This window comes from Ochotona curzoniae, unplaced genomic scaffold, assembly GCF_017591425.1.
Source record: "Ochotona curzoniae isolate NIBS_2020 unplaced genomic scaffold, NIBS_Ocur_1.0 contig_1, whole genome shotgun sequence".
Taxonomy (NCBI): Eukaryota; Metazoa; Chordata; class Mammalia; order Lagomorpha; family Ochotonidae; genus Ochotona; species Ochotona curzoniae.
In genome coordinates this window covers 122,267-134,360 of record NW_024464918.1, presented here as the reverse complement: position 1 = coordinate 134,360, position 12,094 = coordinate 122,267, and the positions used below count along the sequence as shown (strand labels likewise).

The following is a 12,094-nucleotide window of genomic DNA, read 5'->3' as shown; positions in this document are numbered from 1 at the left end:
AGGTATCTGCCGTGAGTCTGGTGTCTGGCCTGAAAGTTGCTAGCATGGTAACCGTAGGGAGCGAAAGTGAGGTCAGAGGATGTGCGAGCTGAACTGAAAACAAAAGTCGCTTTCCCCATGTGTCTAGAAGCCCGAGACCCCTTGTGGTTCAATGCACGCTCCACAGGTATCATCTGCCATCCTGGTCAAGGATCACTCCGACCCTGAAAATGCCACAGTCAGAGGCCACACTGATGTCCCCCACTGTGGTTGACACCAACCTCCCCGAGAACAACGAGCCCTGATGTGAATCTGGACTTGACCCACACAGATCAAGAACCAACAACTCCTGTTCTGATTCACAGCCATGCTGGTCCACCCCAGCAAACACCAGACAGCTTCACTGGAATAATTCAAACTGTATTTCCCTTTCCTTTCCTCTGTTACCCTTGAAATAAGTAAAACACAAAGGCAACATTCAGCAGACCGCTTGTCCCCTCTCCCCAGATAACGACGTTAATCCCATGCAAGCCGTGTCTCCCATTGACTCACATCTGCTTTTCTATCTGTAAATTGGAACGGTAGCCACGCTTCTGTACTCAGGCTTTTCTCCTAAGTGAACCCTGACAACCAGACCACATCCTGTTCATCCTTGAACCACCAAAGCGACGCGAGCCAGGAGGAGCAACAGTTCACAAGTGACGACGCCTGCAACCCAACACAATCTCTTGATGCCCAGACGGACGTGCATGCTCAGCCACTCTGAGCCGACACAGACACAGCAGCCAGGCCAGGAGCAGAAATGCACTTACCGGGGGGGCACACGCATTCGGACGGGGCTTCCCGAACTGTCCGGAGTTTGGCCAGTCCATCCAACTTCTGAACCGAGAAGAGAAGAAAACATAAACATGAGGATGAGTTTCTGAGCAGAGAGGAGGGGTGGGAAATGGGACAACTGACAAAGGCATCTGAGCCATCTGTGGGGATGGAAGTGCTTCTCGTTTTCTATAAAATTGTATAAAATCTTTCTAGAACTTTTTAAATGAATTCATTTTATTTATTAAGAGTGGAGGGAGGGAGACAGGGAAGGGGGGTGCTCTTCTATCGCTTAGCTCCATCACCAAGTGCCCCCAACAGCTAGGGTTGGCTCAGGTAAAAGCCAGGGAGGGGCTGGGAGCCCAAGCTGGCAGTCCTGTATGGGTGGCAGGGCCCCAGCTACTTGTACCATTGGTTCTCACAGTGTGTGTATTAGCAGGAAGCTGGAGCTGGAGCAGAGCTGGATTCGAATACAGTCACTCAATGCAGGCATCTCAAATAGAATCACAATCTCTAGGTGAAATGCCCACCCCAACAGGCAATTTTAGAATGAATCTTAGTTTTTAGAAACAAAAGTAACTCATACTGCCGAGTCCCTGATACCAGGAATTAAAATACCAGGAAAATCCAAAGAAGCAGAACAGGCCACTGCTTCACGCATGAGATAAGCCCAGCCTTACCCAGGAAACCTTGGGGCCTCCACGGCTGCAGCTCTCCCAGCTCCCAGGCCTTGGACAGGAATGCCCCAGACCCTCACCCAGGAAGCCCCAGGGCCCCCACGGCTGCAGCTCTCCCAGCTCCCAGGCCTCGGACAGGAATGCCCCAGACCCTCACCCAGGAAGCCCCAGGGCCCCCACGGCTGCAGCTCTCCCAGCTCCCAGGCCTCGGACAGGAATGCCCCAGACCTAATCCTCCTTGACAACGTTTGCCCTCTTCTCTCCACCAGGGACCCTTCGCCCATATAAACTTGATTTAGTACAATCTCACGAGTCTCTGCAAACATACAACTCTGTGCTTGAACTTGCTCAAAGGAAAAAAAAAAGTGACAGAAATCACTGAATCAAAAGTCACAGTGGCATTCAGCGGTAAGTCCAGAATGGCTCTGTTTGGCCAAGGCCTGAGCAGCTCACCCCGCCAGGCGACTTTTGAGGCCAGAATGAATGATCCCTGCCTTGCCCATGAGGGCATGCAACCCGGGACAAAAACAACTTAGCCCAATCCTCAATTCAGCTTTAGAGGAGAGAAGTGACTGGGCCCTCATCCCCAAGGTAGGTTTGGGGCAGAGTCGAGGCAGATTGGCCGTTCTGTGGGGAGCAAAGCAGCCAGGCGTCATCCTGTGGGAGCGATGCAGCAGCTTAGCCCTGCTGCGGGGGTGGCGAGAGGGGCAGGTCCTGGTCTTGGGCCCTCTGCCGCCCACAACCACTCTGTGCTGGAGCCTTCTGGAGAGGCGCATCCGTGCACTGCGTTGGAAAAGTCTGTCTTAGCAAAGAAGCCAATGTGGCCCAAAACTCCTTGACTTAGTATGCAGTCACCCCGGATGCCAGGCCAAGTTCGCCATCCCCCACCTTCTCCGCAGGTAAAGTCTGTTGCACTCTGTTGTGTTGGCTTAGCCATAACCTCCCCAATATGCCTGATGTTCCCTTAGGCATTTTCAACCCGCCGGCCTCTTGCTCCCTGGCTACCATTCCCATTTACTTAGGCTGTGCTCAGAGTTGAGACCAAACTCCCTCTGAATAGAATTTCCCTTACCAAGCTGCAATGGACATCACTCAATTGTATCTTTTTTAATACCATGCAGCCTGAAAGTTTCCTAAGACAGGACACCAGCCAAGCCTTGACTGTCTCGAGCTGGAACAGCCCTGAACTAGGAGTCTGAACTGAAGTCTTCTCCAAAGTAGCTTAACCGGGGTGCCTCTACAGACTCCACAATACGAACAGGTTCCCCTTTATCCTGGTCCTCTGAGGACCGAGGGGATGCACTGACACTGAAAACAGGTAAAGAAATAAGAGATGGGCAAATTGTTGACATTCAGCAATAGCATGAGCTTGCCCAGGAAGCTGGCTCGCTTCTGGACGTCAGTCCCTCAGCTCCTCGCTGGGACTTTGAGTTGCCACTCTAGTCTGGAGCCCCCCAGCTGGCCCAAAGGGACCCTGTGAGCAGGTTCCAGCCCACCCCCACTCCCACTCACTGTTGCAGTGGCCAAGGCCCCCATCAGGCGGCAACACGGTCCCATCACCGGCAGCAGCAGACACTCCCCCGACTCCCAGTCCCCAACGGGATGGGGGCTTCTGTACCGGCACCTGAGAGTTTGATACTACCCAGTCATGCAGAGCCTGTGCAGAAGCTGCGGCTCGGGTAGCACTTCCGTGCTCTCTCCATTGCATTCGGTCTGCAAATACTCCTGCTAGCAGATGGTAAAATGCCCTTGGAAAATGAACCCAGCCCTCTCTCTTAAGCTAGTCCATTTGTGACAACTGAACAGTGCTAAGTAGAATAGAGGGGACTGTCACATTCCTTTCTTCAACAAGTGCTTTTTAGAAAGATTTATTTTAAAGCAGAATGCGGGGAGAGAGAGAGAGAGAGAGAGAGAGAGAGAGAGAGAGAGAGACATCTGTTGGTTCACTTCACGGATGCCTGCAACAACTAGAGCTGGGTCAGGCCGAAGCCAGGAGCCAGGAGATCCATCTAGGGTTTTTAGGATATGTAACTGCTGCAAAGGGACATCCAGGGATAAGGCCAGTGTGAGTGTAGGTGAAGGACGAATTCTGTGTGATTCCTAGCGATAGGGTCACGGAACTTGTTTGCAAACATGGGGACTGAGATCTGAGGGTTTAGATGGGAGAGTCCATAAGTTCTATTTGGGCCAGACTGATTCACCAGTGGGTGGCAGGAAGCCAAGTACCTGGGCCCCCCTTTGCTGCTTCCCAAGTACAGCAGCAGAAAGCTGGATTGGAAACAGGGCAGCCGGGACTTGAACCACTGTATCACAAGGCCTACCCCTAAGTAAAAGCATTTAATGGTAAAAACAAACAAACAAAAAAAAACCATTCAACCTTTAACAACTGCTCTCACAGCTGCACATACGGGCCTCTTCCTCCTAGGGCAGGGGAGGTTTCACCAAATATTGACAGGTATCCCAATGACTTTTTTTTTTTTTTTAAGATTTATTTTATTTTTATTGGAAAAGCGGATATAGAGAGAGGAGAGACAGAGAAGATCTTCCTTCCGATGATTCACTCCCCAAGTGAGCACAATGGCCGATGCTGATGCTATGCCGCTCTGAAGCCAGGAGCCTCTTCCGGGTCTCCCACACGGGTGCAGGGTCCCAAAGCTTTGGGCCGTCCTCGATTGCCTTCCCAGGCTGCAGGCAGGGAGCTGGAAGGGAAGCGGGGCCGCCGGGATTAGAACTGGCGCCCATATGGGATCCCGGGCATGCAAGGTGAGGACCTTAACCACTGCGCCATCGCGCCGGGCCCATCCCAATGACTTTTAAGCTACGTAACAACAAACAGCTAACTGGGAAAGACTGGCATGAGAAAGCATGCAGAGGGTAGAGCACCTGAACGTCTAGTCTCTAACTCTCTACACACTGGCTTTTCTGGAGTTAACGACCACGAACACACTCCAGCCCCCCAACTCTCTGTGGCTTTTGAATGAACACTAGGATGAATACAAAGCGAGATGCTTGAAAGCTGAAACCCACTCTCCCAGTTTCTCCTTCATGCCTTTCTTGTTTCTAAGAAAATATTCTTTTGTGTCCAGATTTATAAAAATGTCTTAAAAGCGTTGGTGTTTTGCATCCAAAGATCTGGCAGCGTCCCTAGCATCTGTAAGCAACATGGTCCTGGTTTTGTGTGTGCAAACAAGCCCTGACTCTCAAAGTAAATAAAGGCTGAGTTTCTAAGCAAAAAAAAAAATAAATAAATAAAATAACCTAAGACGGTCCCTTCCAGAAGTTGATGTGCAACTTGGGGAGGAGCAGTGAGAGCTCCAGGGAGACTAATCCAGGAGACAGTGGTTTTCCAAACAGCATTCTGTGGTCAGACAATCAATTTATTAATGATCTGTTGCAACGCTCATCTTGAACATTTCACTACATGTTGGATCGCATCCACAAGTGATTTTGATTCTATGAAATATAGAGTGACACCCGAGAAATCATGTGAGGACTGATTTCCGTAAAATGCTACCAATGAAGCCCTAAGACGTTCCCGTCATTTGAAAACTCCTGCCCTGGGGAATACATCCCCAGGAATACATAAAATACATAAAATGTAATACATAAAATGTCTACATTTATTAAAATGCAGAATTTGCATAATGAAAATTGGGGGAGCAACAACTACTAAAACAAGACCTGGCTGGGAGGCAGTACTGTGGGGTGCACTTGTTTTGTTTTTTTTTTTCTCAAAGATTTATTTTATCTGAAAGGCAATGTTACAGACAGAGGGCGGACAAGGACACGGCGTCAGCCATACATGTCCCAGACAGTAAACAGAGGCAATCCCGCAGTGACTTGCTTCAAAAGACCAGCCTCACCTGTGCCTGATGCGCCCTCCCCACCCTCCACTTCCTTTCACCCACTCGGCCCCTAGACAGCAAACGTCCACTGAGTTTTGACATGCCTAAGAAAACTTGCCTTAGCCCCTGCCTACTTCTCCACCTCTCCGAACACCCTCAGATTCTATTAAAGGCCAGACATGCTGCAGGACTGGTCCATCTACAAGCTGGCAGCTGGCCACCACGGACAACTTATTTCATTTTAACAATAAATTTGACCCCAGCTCTAAATAACTACCTAGGTTGCCTTGTACCTAGGCAATTGTTACACTGCTAGGAAGCCAACAGCTGGTGAGTACCACACAGGCAGAAAAAAAACCAGGGCAGACCAGCACCGACTCAAGGATGAAATGCAACATGGAATTCTGGATGGGATCCTGGCAGAGCAAAAGAATGTCAGAAGGAAAACTGGTGAATCTGCAGTTCACTTTGAAAAATAATACCGAAGACCTTAGGATCACAAAGGCACTACCACCAATGAAGACGCCACTTAATTTGCTAGAACAGAGCTCTTCTTTGAAATTGACATAGCATAAAATCAGCCACTTCACAGCAAAGAATTCAGTGGCATAGAGTGGGTGCACAAAGTTATGCAATGTCTCCTTTATCTGGGGCCATCTAGCTGGTTCCCAGACATTCTCACAGCCTGAGAAGGAAGCCTTGTCCCCCATTCTCCTCTCTGCAGCCCTGGGGCAGCCACCACCTTCTGGCTCTGATTTCCTTATGCTGGATATTTCACATGAACCAAATCACACAACAGCTTTTGGTCTGGCTTCTTTCATTTAGCATCAGACGTTTTAATGCCTCCACCCTGTAGCAAGTATAGGCTGCACAGTCCTGCACCACATCTGCTGATCATTCAGCCACTGACGAACAAGGGCATTCCTACCTTTGGCCTGCTGGGAATAACGCTGCTATGAGCGCACTCACTGACATTCCACTTAGGTGCTTGTTTTCAATTCTTTGGGACATACATCTAGCAGTAAATGTCTGGGTCTTCTGGCAGCTTAGAATAGAATCTTTTGAGGATTTCCACAGAGGCTGAGGTATTTTTGACTTTCTCACCAGTAATGCATACAAGTCCCAATTTCTTTACATCTTTGTCAACAGCCCCTGGTAGATGAAAAATGGCACCCCATCATAGCTGTGCTCTGCATTCCACTAACAACCCATGATGCCGAGCTTCTTCGCGTACTTGCTGTGCGCTGTATGTCCTTTGAGCACAGGTCTGGGCGCACCCTGCTGAAACTGAGCTATGTGTCCTTTTGTTGCCTTATCAGAGCTCTTTACCGATCCTGGAAACCGGATCAACATCTGCAACATGATTTGAAATGAATTTCTCCAATTACAGCTCTTTCTTACTTTTCATGTTTTCCAAAAAATAAACACCTATTTATTTGGAGAGAGAGAGAGAGAGAACCACTATCCACTGGTTCACTCTGACCAGGGTAGAACCTGGGAGCCAGGACCACAATCCAGGTCTTCTCTTGGTGGGAGTGACCCAATCATTTGAGCCACTACTGCGGATTTTCCCAGGGTCTGCAGTAGATAGAAGCCAGCAATGCAGGGAGGGGATGCAGGGGCACGGGATGCAGGGGCAGGGGATGCAGGGGCAGGGGATGCAGGGGCAGGGCAGAGTGAGGCATCAGACTCAGGCACTCCCACATGGAGTCCATTATGTACCCCACATGGGATGCAGGATATGGGCATCTTAATGGACATCTTAACTACTAGGCCAAATGCTGAATCCACAGATGTATCAGATGTATTCTGAATTCCAGCTCTCTCCAGGCAAGCTACAGTACAGATGTATGAAAATCATCTTGCAGGTCCGGCACAATGGTTCAACGGACTAATCCTCCTCATCAAGTGTTTGGATCCTATATGGGTGTTGCTTGTATCCTGGCTGCTCCACTTCCCATCCAGCTTCCTGATTGTGGCCAGGGAAAGCAGTCGAAGATGGCCCAAAGTCTTGGGATCCTGCACCTGTGTGGGAAACCCAGAAAGGGCTCCTGGCTCCTGGATTTGAATAGGAACAGCTCCGGCTGTTGGCAGTCACTTGGGGAATGAAGATCCTCTCTGTCTCTCTTCCTCACTGTATATCTGACTTTACAATAAAAATAAGTATCTTTTAAGAGAGAGAAAGAGAGAAAAAGTAATCATCTTGAAAAATGGTACAAATTGTTTCATCGCTTCATGCTGGTCCTCACATTAATCTTTATTAATCTGATCTTCTTTGGTTAAACATACTTACACATTTTCTGTTTCTAACACACTGCCCCAAAATGAGTATCTTGGAACAGCACCTGTTCCCAGCTTGGCAGCTTCCATGATCAGAAATCTATACAGGGAGCTGGGCTCGTCTTACCTGGGTACTCCCAGGACTGACTTCAGGACGACTTCTCTCCCGGGCTCTGAGTCCTCCTTCAAACCTTTGCAGTTTCTGTGACTGCGGAACAGGGCCCCCTCCCATGACTGGCTGTTGGTGTCCAGAGATGGCTCATAGTTCCTGCCCATGGGTTCCTCGCCCACTACAACCTTCCCTGTCTTCAGTGGAGGCCCAGTCCTTTTTACAGGGGCTCACCTGACCACTGGATCAATTCCTTTTTTTTTTTTTTAAAGATTTATTTTTATTATTTTTTTCATTGGAAAGGCGGATATACAGAGAGGAGAGACAGAGAGGAAGATCTTCCGTCCGATGATTCACTCCCCAAGTGAGCGCAACGGGCCGATGCTATGCGGATCCGAAGCCAGGAGCCTCTTCCGGGTCTCCCACGCGGGTGCAGGTTCCCAAAGCTTTGGGCCGTCCTCGACTGCTTTCCCAGGCCACAGGCAGGGAGCTGGAAGGGAAGTGGGGCTGCCGGGATTAGAACTGGCGCCCATATGGGATCCTGGGCGTACAAGGTGAGGACCTTTAACCACTTGCGCCACCGCGCCGGGCCCACGGATCATTTCCTTTTTAAAATTAAGTCCAAGTCAGCTGATGAGTTACTCAACTGTACAAATGAGTCCCCACCGTAGCCACAGCTTCTGCTTGTTGTCAAGGGCAGGGTGTCAGACAAAATGCGTCTGCCAGGGGCTGGGAGACCAGGGCACAGATCTCAGAATTGTGCCTCTTACAAATAACATCTCACAGTTGATTTCTCACTTTTGCCAAATGACCATTATATACAATATAATTTTCTGACAATCTTAAATTATTCCAAAATGCTTCAAAGGCTCTTTTAAGGATTTCCACTTCCAGGTAAGATAGAGTAGCAAGAACTAGATCCTCCTTCCTGCCTCAAACGTCAAAAATCCCAACCAACAATAACAAAAAGAAGACATGGAAAGACGTGGTGAAAGACATGGAACAATAGCTTTGTAGGCAACAGTTACCACTGGGCTGTAGCACAGTTACCACTGCTCTAGCTTCCTTCTTGGTGGCATAGGGAAGCAATGGGAGCCTCCCAGAGCCGGAAGTGGAGCTGGGAATCCCAGAACACCAAGAGGAGTAGAGGGGTGAGAGCAGCACACACACCCAGAACCAGAGAGAGACCTTCTAGGGGCCCCTTTGGGAGCTAAGCAGGTTACAGGGTGAGGAGGCTACCATGGCCAGGAAGACAGTTACTCCAAAAGAACCACAGGGAATAGTGTTCACACAGCCTGGGACAAGAGCCTGTCTGCAGCAGACAGACCAGTCAGCCTCACAATGCACTCCCTCAATACACCGCTGATGTACCAGGGAGGGTCCAGCCTCTGGTCTCACCATCAGATCTTGAAAACAAAACCCCAAGGGTTCAAGCTGCAGTCATGTGCAACCTAACAACGCTTCAGTCTACAACAGGCTGCATGGAGGGGTCCTATAACAAACTCACTGCCTCTTGATGCTGTGACCACCATGAACCCGACAGCCTAATATTGCTCATGCAGTTGGCTCACGCTGGTGCCTGCACGACTGCACAATTGCACTCCCAGGCACAGGAGCACAACACACTCAAGTACGTGCAGTGCAATGCTGGATAGTAAATGACTCTTACTGGTTTGTGCATTTTCTGTACTGCATGGGTTTTCTTTGATCATTTTTGAGATAAAATAATAAGAAGCAAATTTACTGTGAAGCTTAGTCTTATGTCGCAGCAACAGCTCATGCATCTTGTTTCCCATCTCTCTTGGCTGTTAGTGACACCACTAAGTGATGAACCCATACGTCCTAGGTTGTGTAAGTCACTCTAGAATGTTCACACAATACTGAAATGACCTAGATCCACCTCATGAAACAAGATTTGACTGCATTTCCAATAACTACAATAACAAAGCTCAAGAATACTTGTAGAAATTCAAAAATATCCAGCACCTAAGGAGGGAACATTCATAATGTCTGGCATGCAGCAAAAAATTACAAGCAGGGAAAACAGCCCTCATAATGATTAGACAATTGCACAAACTGTACCTGCTCCACAAGTCCCACAAACATTAGAACTAGCACATGAAGACCTTAAAATGATTATCACTAATGAGTTATCCATGTCCAAAAACTTGCCTAAGCCGAAGTTCGAGATGGAAAATATGATGGTGATGTGAAAAATACAGTGAAAGGGTATAAAGGAAGACTAGACACAGAAGATTAGTGTCATGAAGATCATTTACAAATGAACACAGAGAAAGAATTAAAAAAAAAAAAAAAGCAGGCGAAAAGCAGGGACCTGGCAGCGTGGCCTAGCGGCTAAGATCCTGCCTTGAACGCACCCGGGATCCCATATGGGCGCCGGTTCTAATCCCGGCAGCTCCACTTCCCATCCAGCTCCCTGCTTGTGGCCCGGGAAAGCAGTCGAGGACGGCTTGGTATCCAAGGCACCAAATGATGGAGTCATGTGAGCGATCTAGAGGGAGTTTGTGGCTCCTGGTTTTAGCCTGGTCCAACCATGACTGTTACAGCCAGTAGTGTACCAGGGGAGTGAACCAGTGGATGGAAAATATTGCTCTTTCTCTCTCAATCTCTCTTTCCCCACTGCGTGTGTGTGTGTGTGTGTGTGTGTGTGTGTGTGTGGTGTGACCCTGCCTTTCAAATAAGTTAAGAAAGTTCTTTTAAAAATTGAAGAATAGGGCCCGGCGCGGTGGCGCAAGTGGTTAAAGGTCCTCGCCTTGCACGCCCGGGATCCCATATGGACGCCGGTTCTAATCCCGGCAGTCCCACTTCCCTTCCAGCTCCCTGCCTGTGGCCCGGGAAAGCAGTCGAGGACAGCCCAAAGCTTTGGGAACCTGCACCCACGTGGGAGACCCGGAAGAGGCTCCTGGCTTCGGATCGGCATAGTATCGGCCCGTTGCGCTCACTTGGGGAGTGAATCATCGGACGGAAGATCTTCCTCTCTGTCTCTCCTCTCTGTATATCCGCCTTTCCAATGAAAAAATAATAAAAATAAATCTTTAAAAAAAATTTGAAGAATATATGCATGTTTCCGGGGTGGTGTTTGGCACAGTAATTAAGAGGGCCTATCCCTTGCTGGAATGCCTAGCGTTCATCTGGAGGTGCACTGAGTTGCTGGAGACAGAGTCCAGCCAAAGGGTTTTATTATCCAGGGGAGAGTCTTATGGACCTTTCTCTCGCAGGAGATGGCCTCAGATCACTTCCTCATCCTGGGAGAGGTGACTGTGAGAGGAAAATGGCCACCTAGAATATACTGTACTAGGGTTTTGTACATATTAGGTGTGAAGGGTGGAAGACAGGAAAGTAAGGCAAGCTCCTCGGTTTGCGCATGTGCGTGATGAGCAGGGTCCTCATAGTGAGTGCTAACCTTCTGCACACAGAGACAAGGTCAGGGTTGTCTGGGAATGCATTCCAAACATTGCTGGATGGGAGCATGCTGGACTTTGGCAGGGTCATCATCATGGAGTCAATTCTGTTCTGTCAAGCCTAACACCTAGGTTCAAGTCCCAGCTGTGTCTCCAATTCCAGCTCCCTGTGGAAGTGCATCCTTGGAAGCAGCAGATGATGGCTCGTAAGCATGAGTCCCTAGAGCCCATGAAGCTGACCGGGTTCAAGCTCCAGGATGCTGGCTTCAACCTGGCCAAGCTCCAACTGTGGAAGCATTTGGGGAGAGAACCAGTGGATGGAAGCTCTTTCTTTGTTCCTGTTTCCCTGCCTTTCAAATCAAAACGAGAATTTAAAATAATTTAATACTATTAATTTTAAAATGTTTCCTAATTGTGATAAAACTGATAAATTCAAGAATCCCAATGAAACCCAAGCACAATAAACATTAAGAAAACTACTATTTAAAAGGCAGATTTACAGAGAGAAAGCTCTTCCATCCACTGGTTCACTCCCAAGTGACTACAATGGCTAAAACTGAGCCGATCTGAAGCTAGGAACCAGGAGCCTTCTCTGGGTCTCCCACACGGGTGCAGGATCCCAAGGCTTTGGGCCGTCCTTTGCTACTTTCCCAGGCCACAAGCAGGGAGCTGGGTGGGAGGTGGAGCAGATGGGACATGAACCAGTGCCCATATGGGATCCCAGCCCTTGAGGCGGGAGGATTAGCCAATTAAGCCATTGTGCTGGACCCAAAGTGGAACTTTTACACACTGCTGGTGAAAATTTAAAATAAACAATAACTTGAACTAACAATTTGGCGGTTAAAAAAAAAAAGCTAAACTAAATCATACACCTATCATAAAATCAATCCTTTATGCCAAAGAGAAATAGAAGCATTTGTTCACATAAAAACTGAAACACAAGTGGCACAGCGGCTTTACTGTGAG

The 12,094-nt window shown here is 48.6% G+C and overlaps 1 protein-coding gene across 1 annotated transcript in view; it reads right to left on the bottom strand.

The window, feature by feature from the left end:
- The window catches only part of COL23A1 (collagen type XXIII alpha 1 chain), a 282,364-nt gene that overhangs the window by 251,189 nt on the left and 19,081 nt on the right, over positions 1-12,094 (bottom strand). Inside the window, exon 2 of the mRNA XM_040973788.1 lies at positions 792-858. Coding sequence (XP_040829722.1) covers positions 792-858 — 67 coding nt within the window. The remainder of the gene's footprint in view (positions 1-791; positions 859-12,094) is intronic.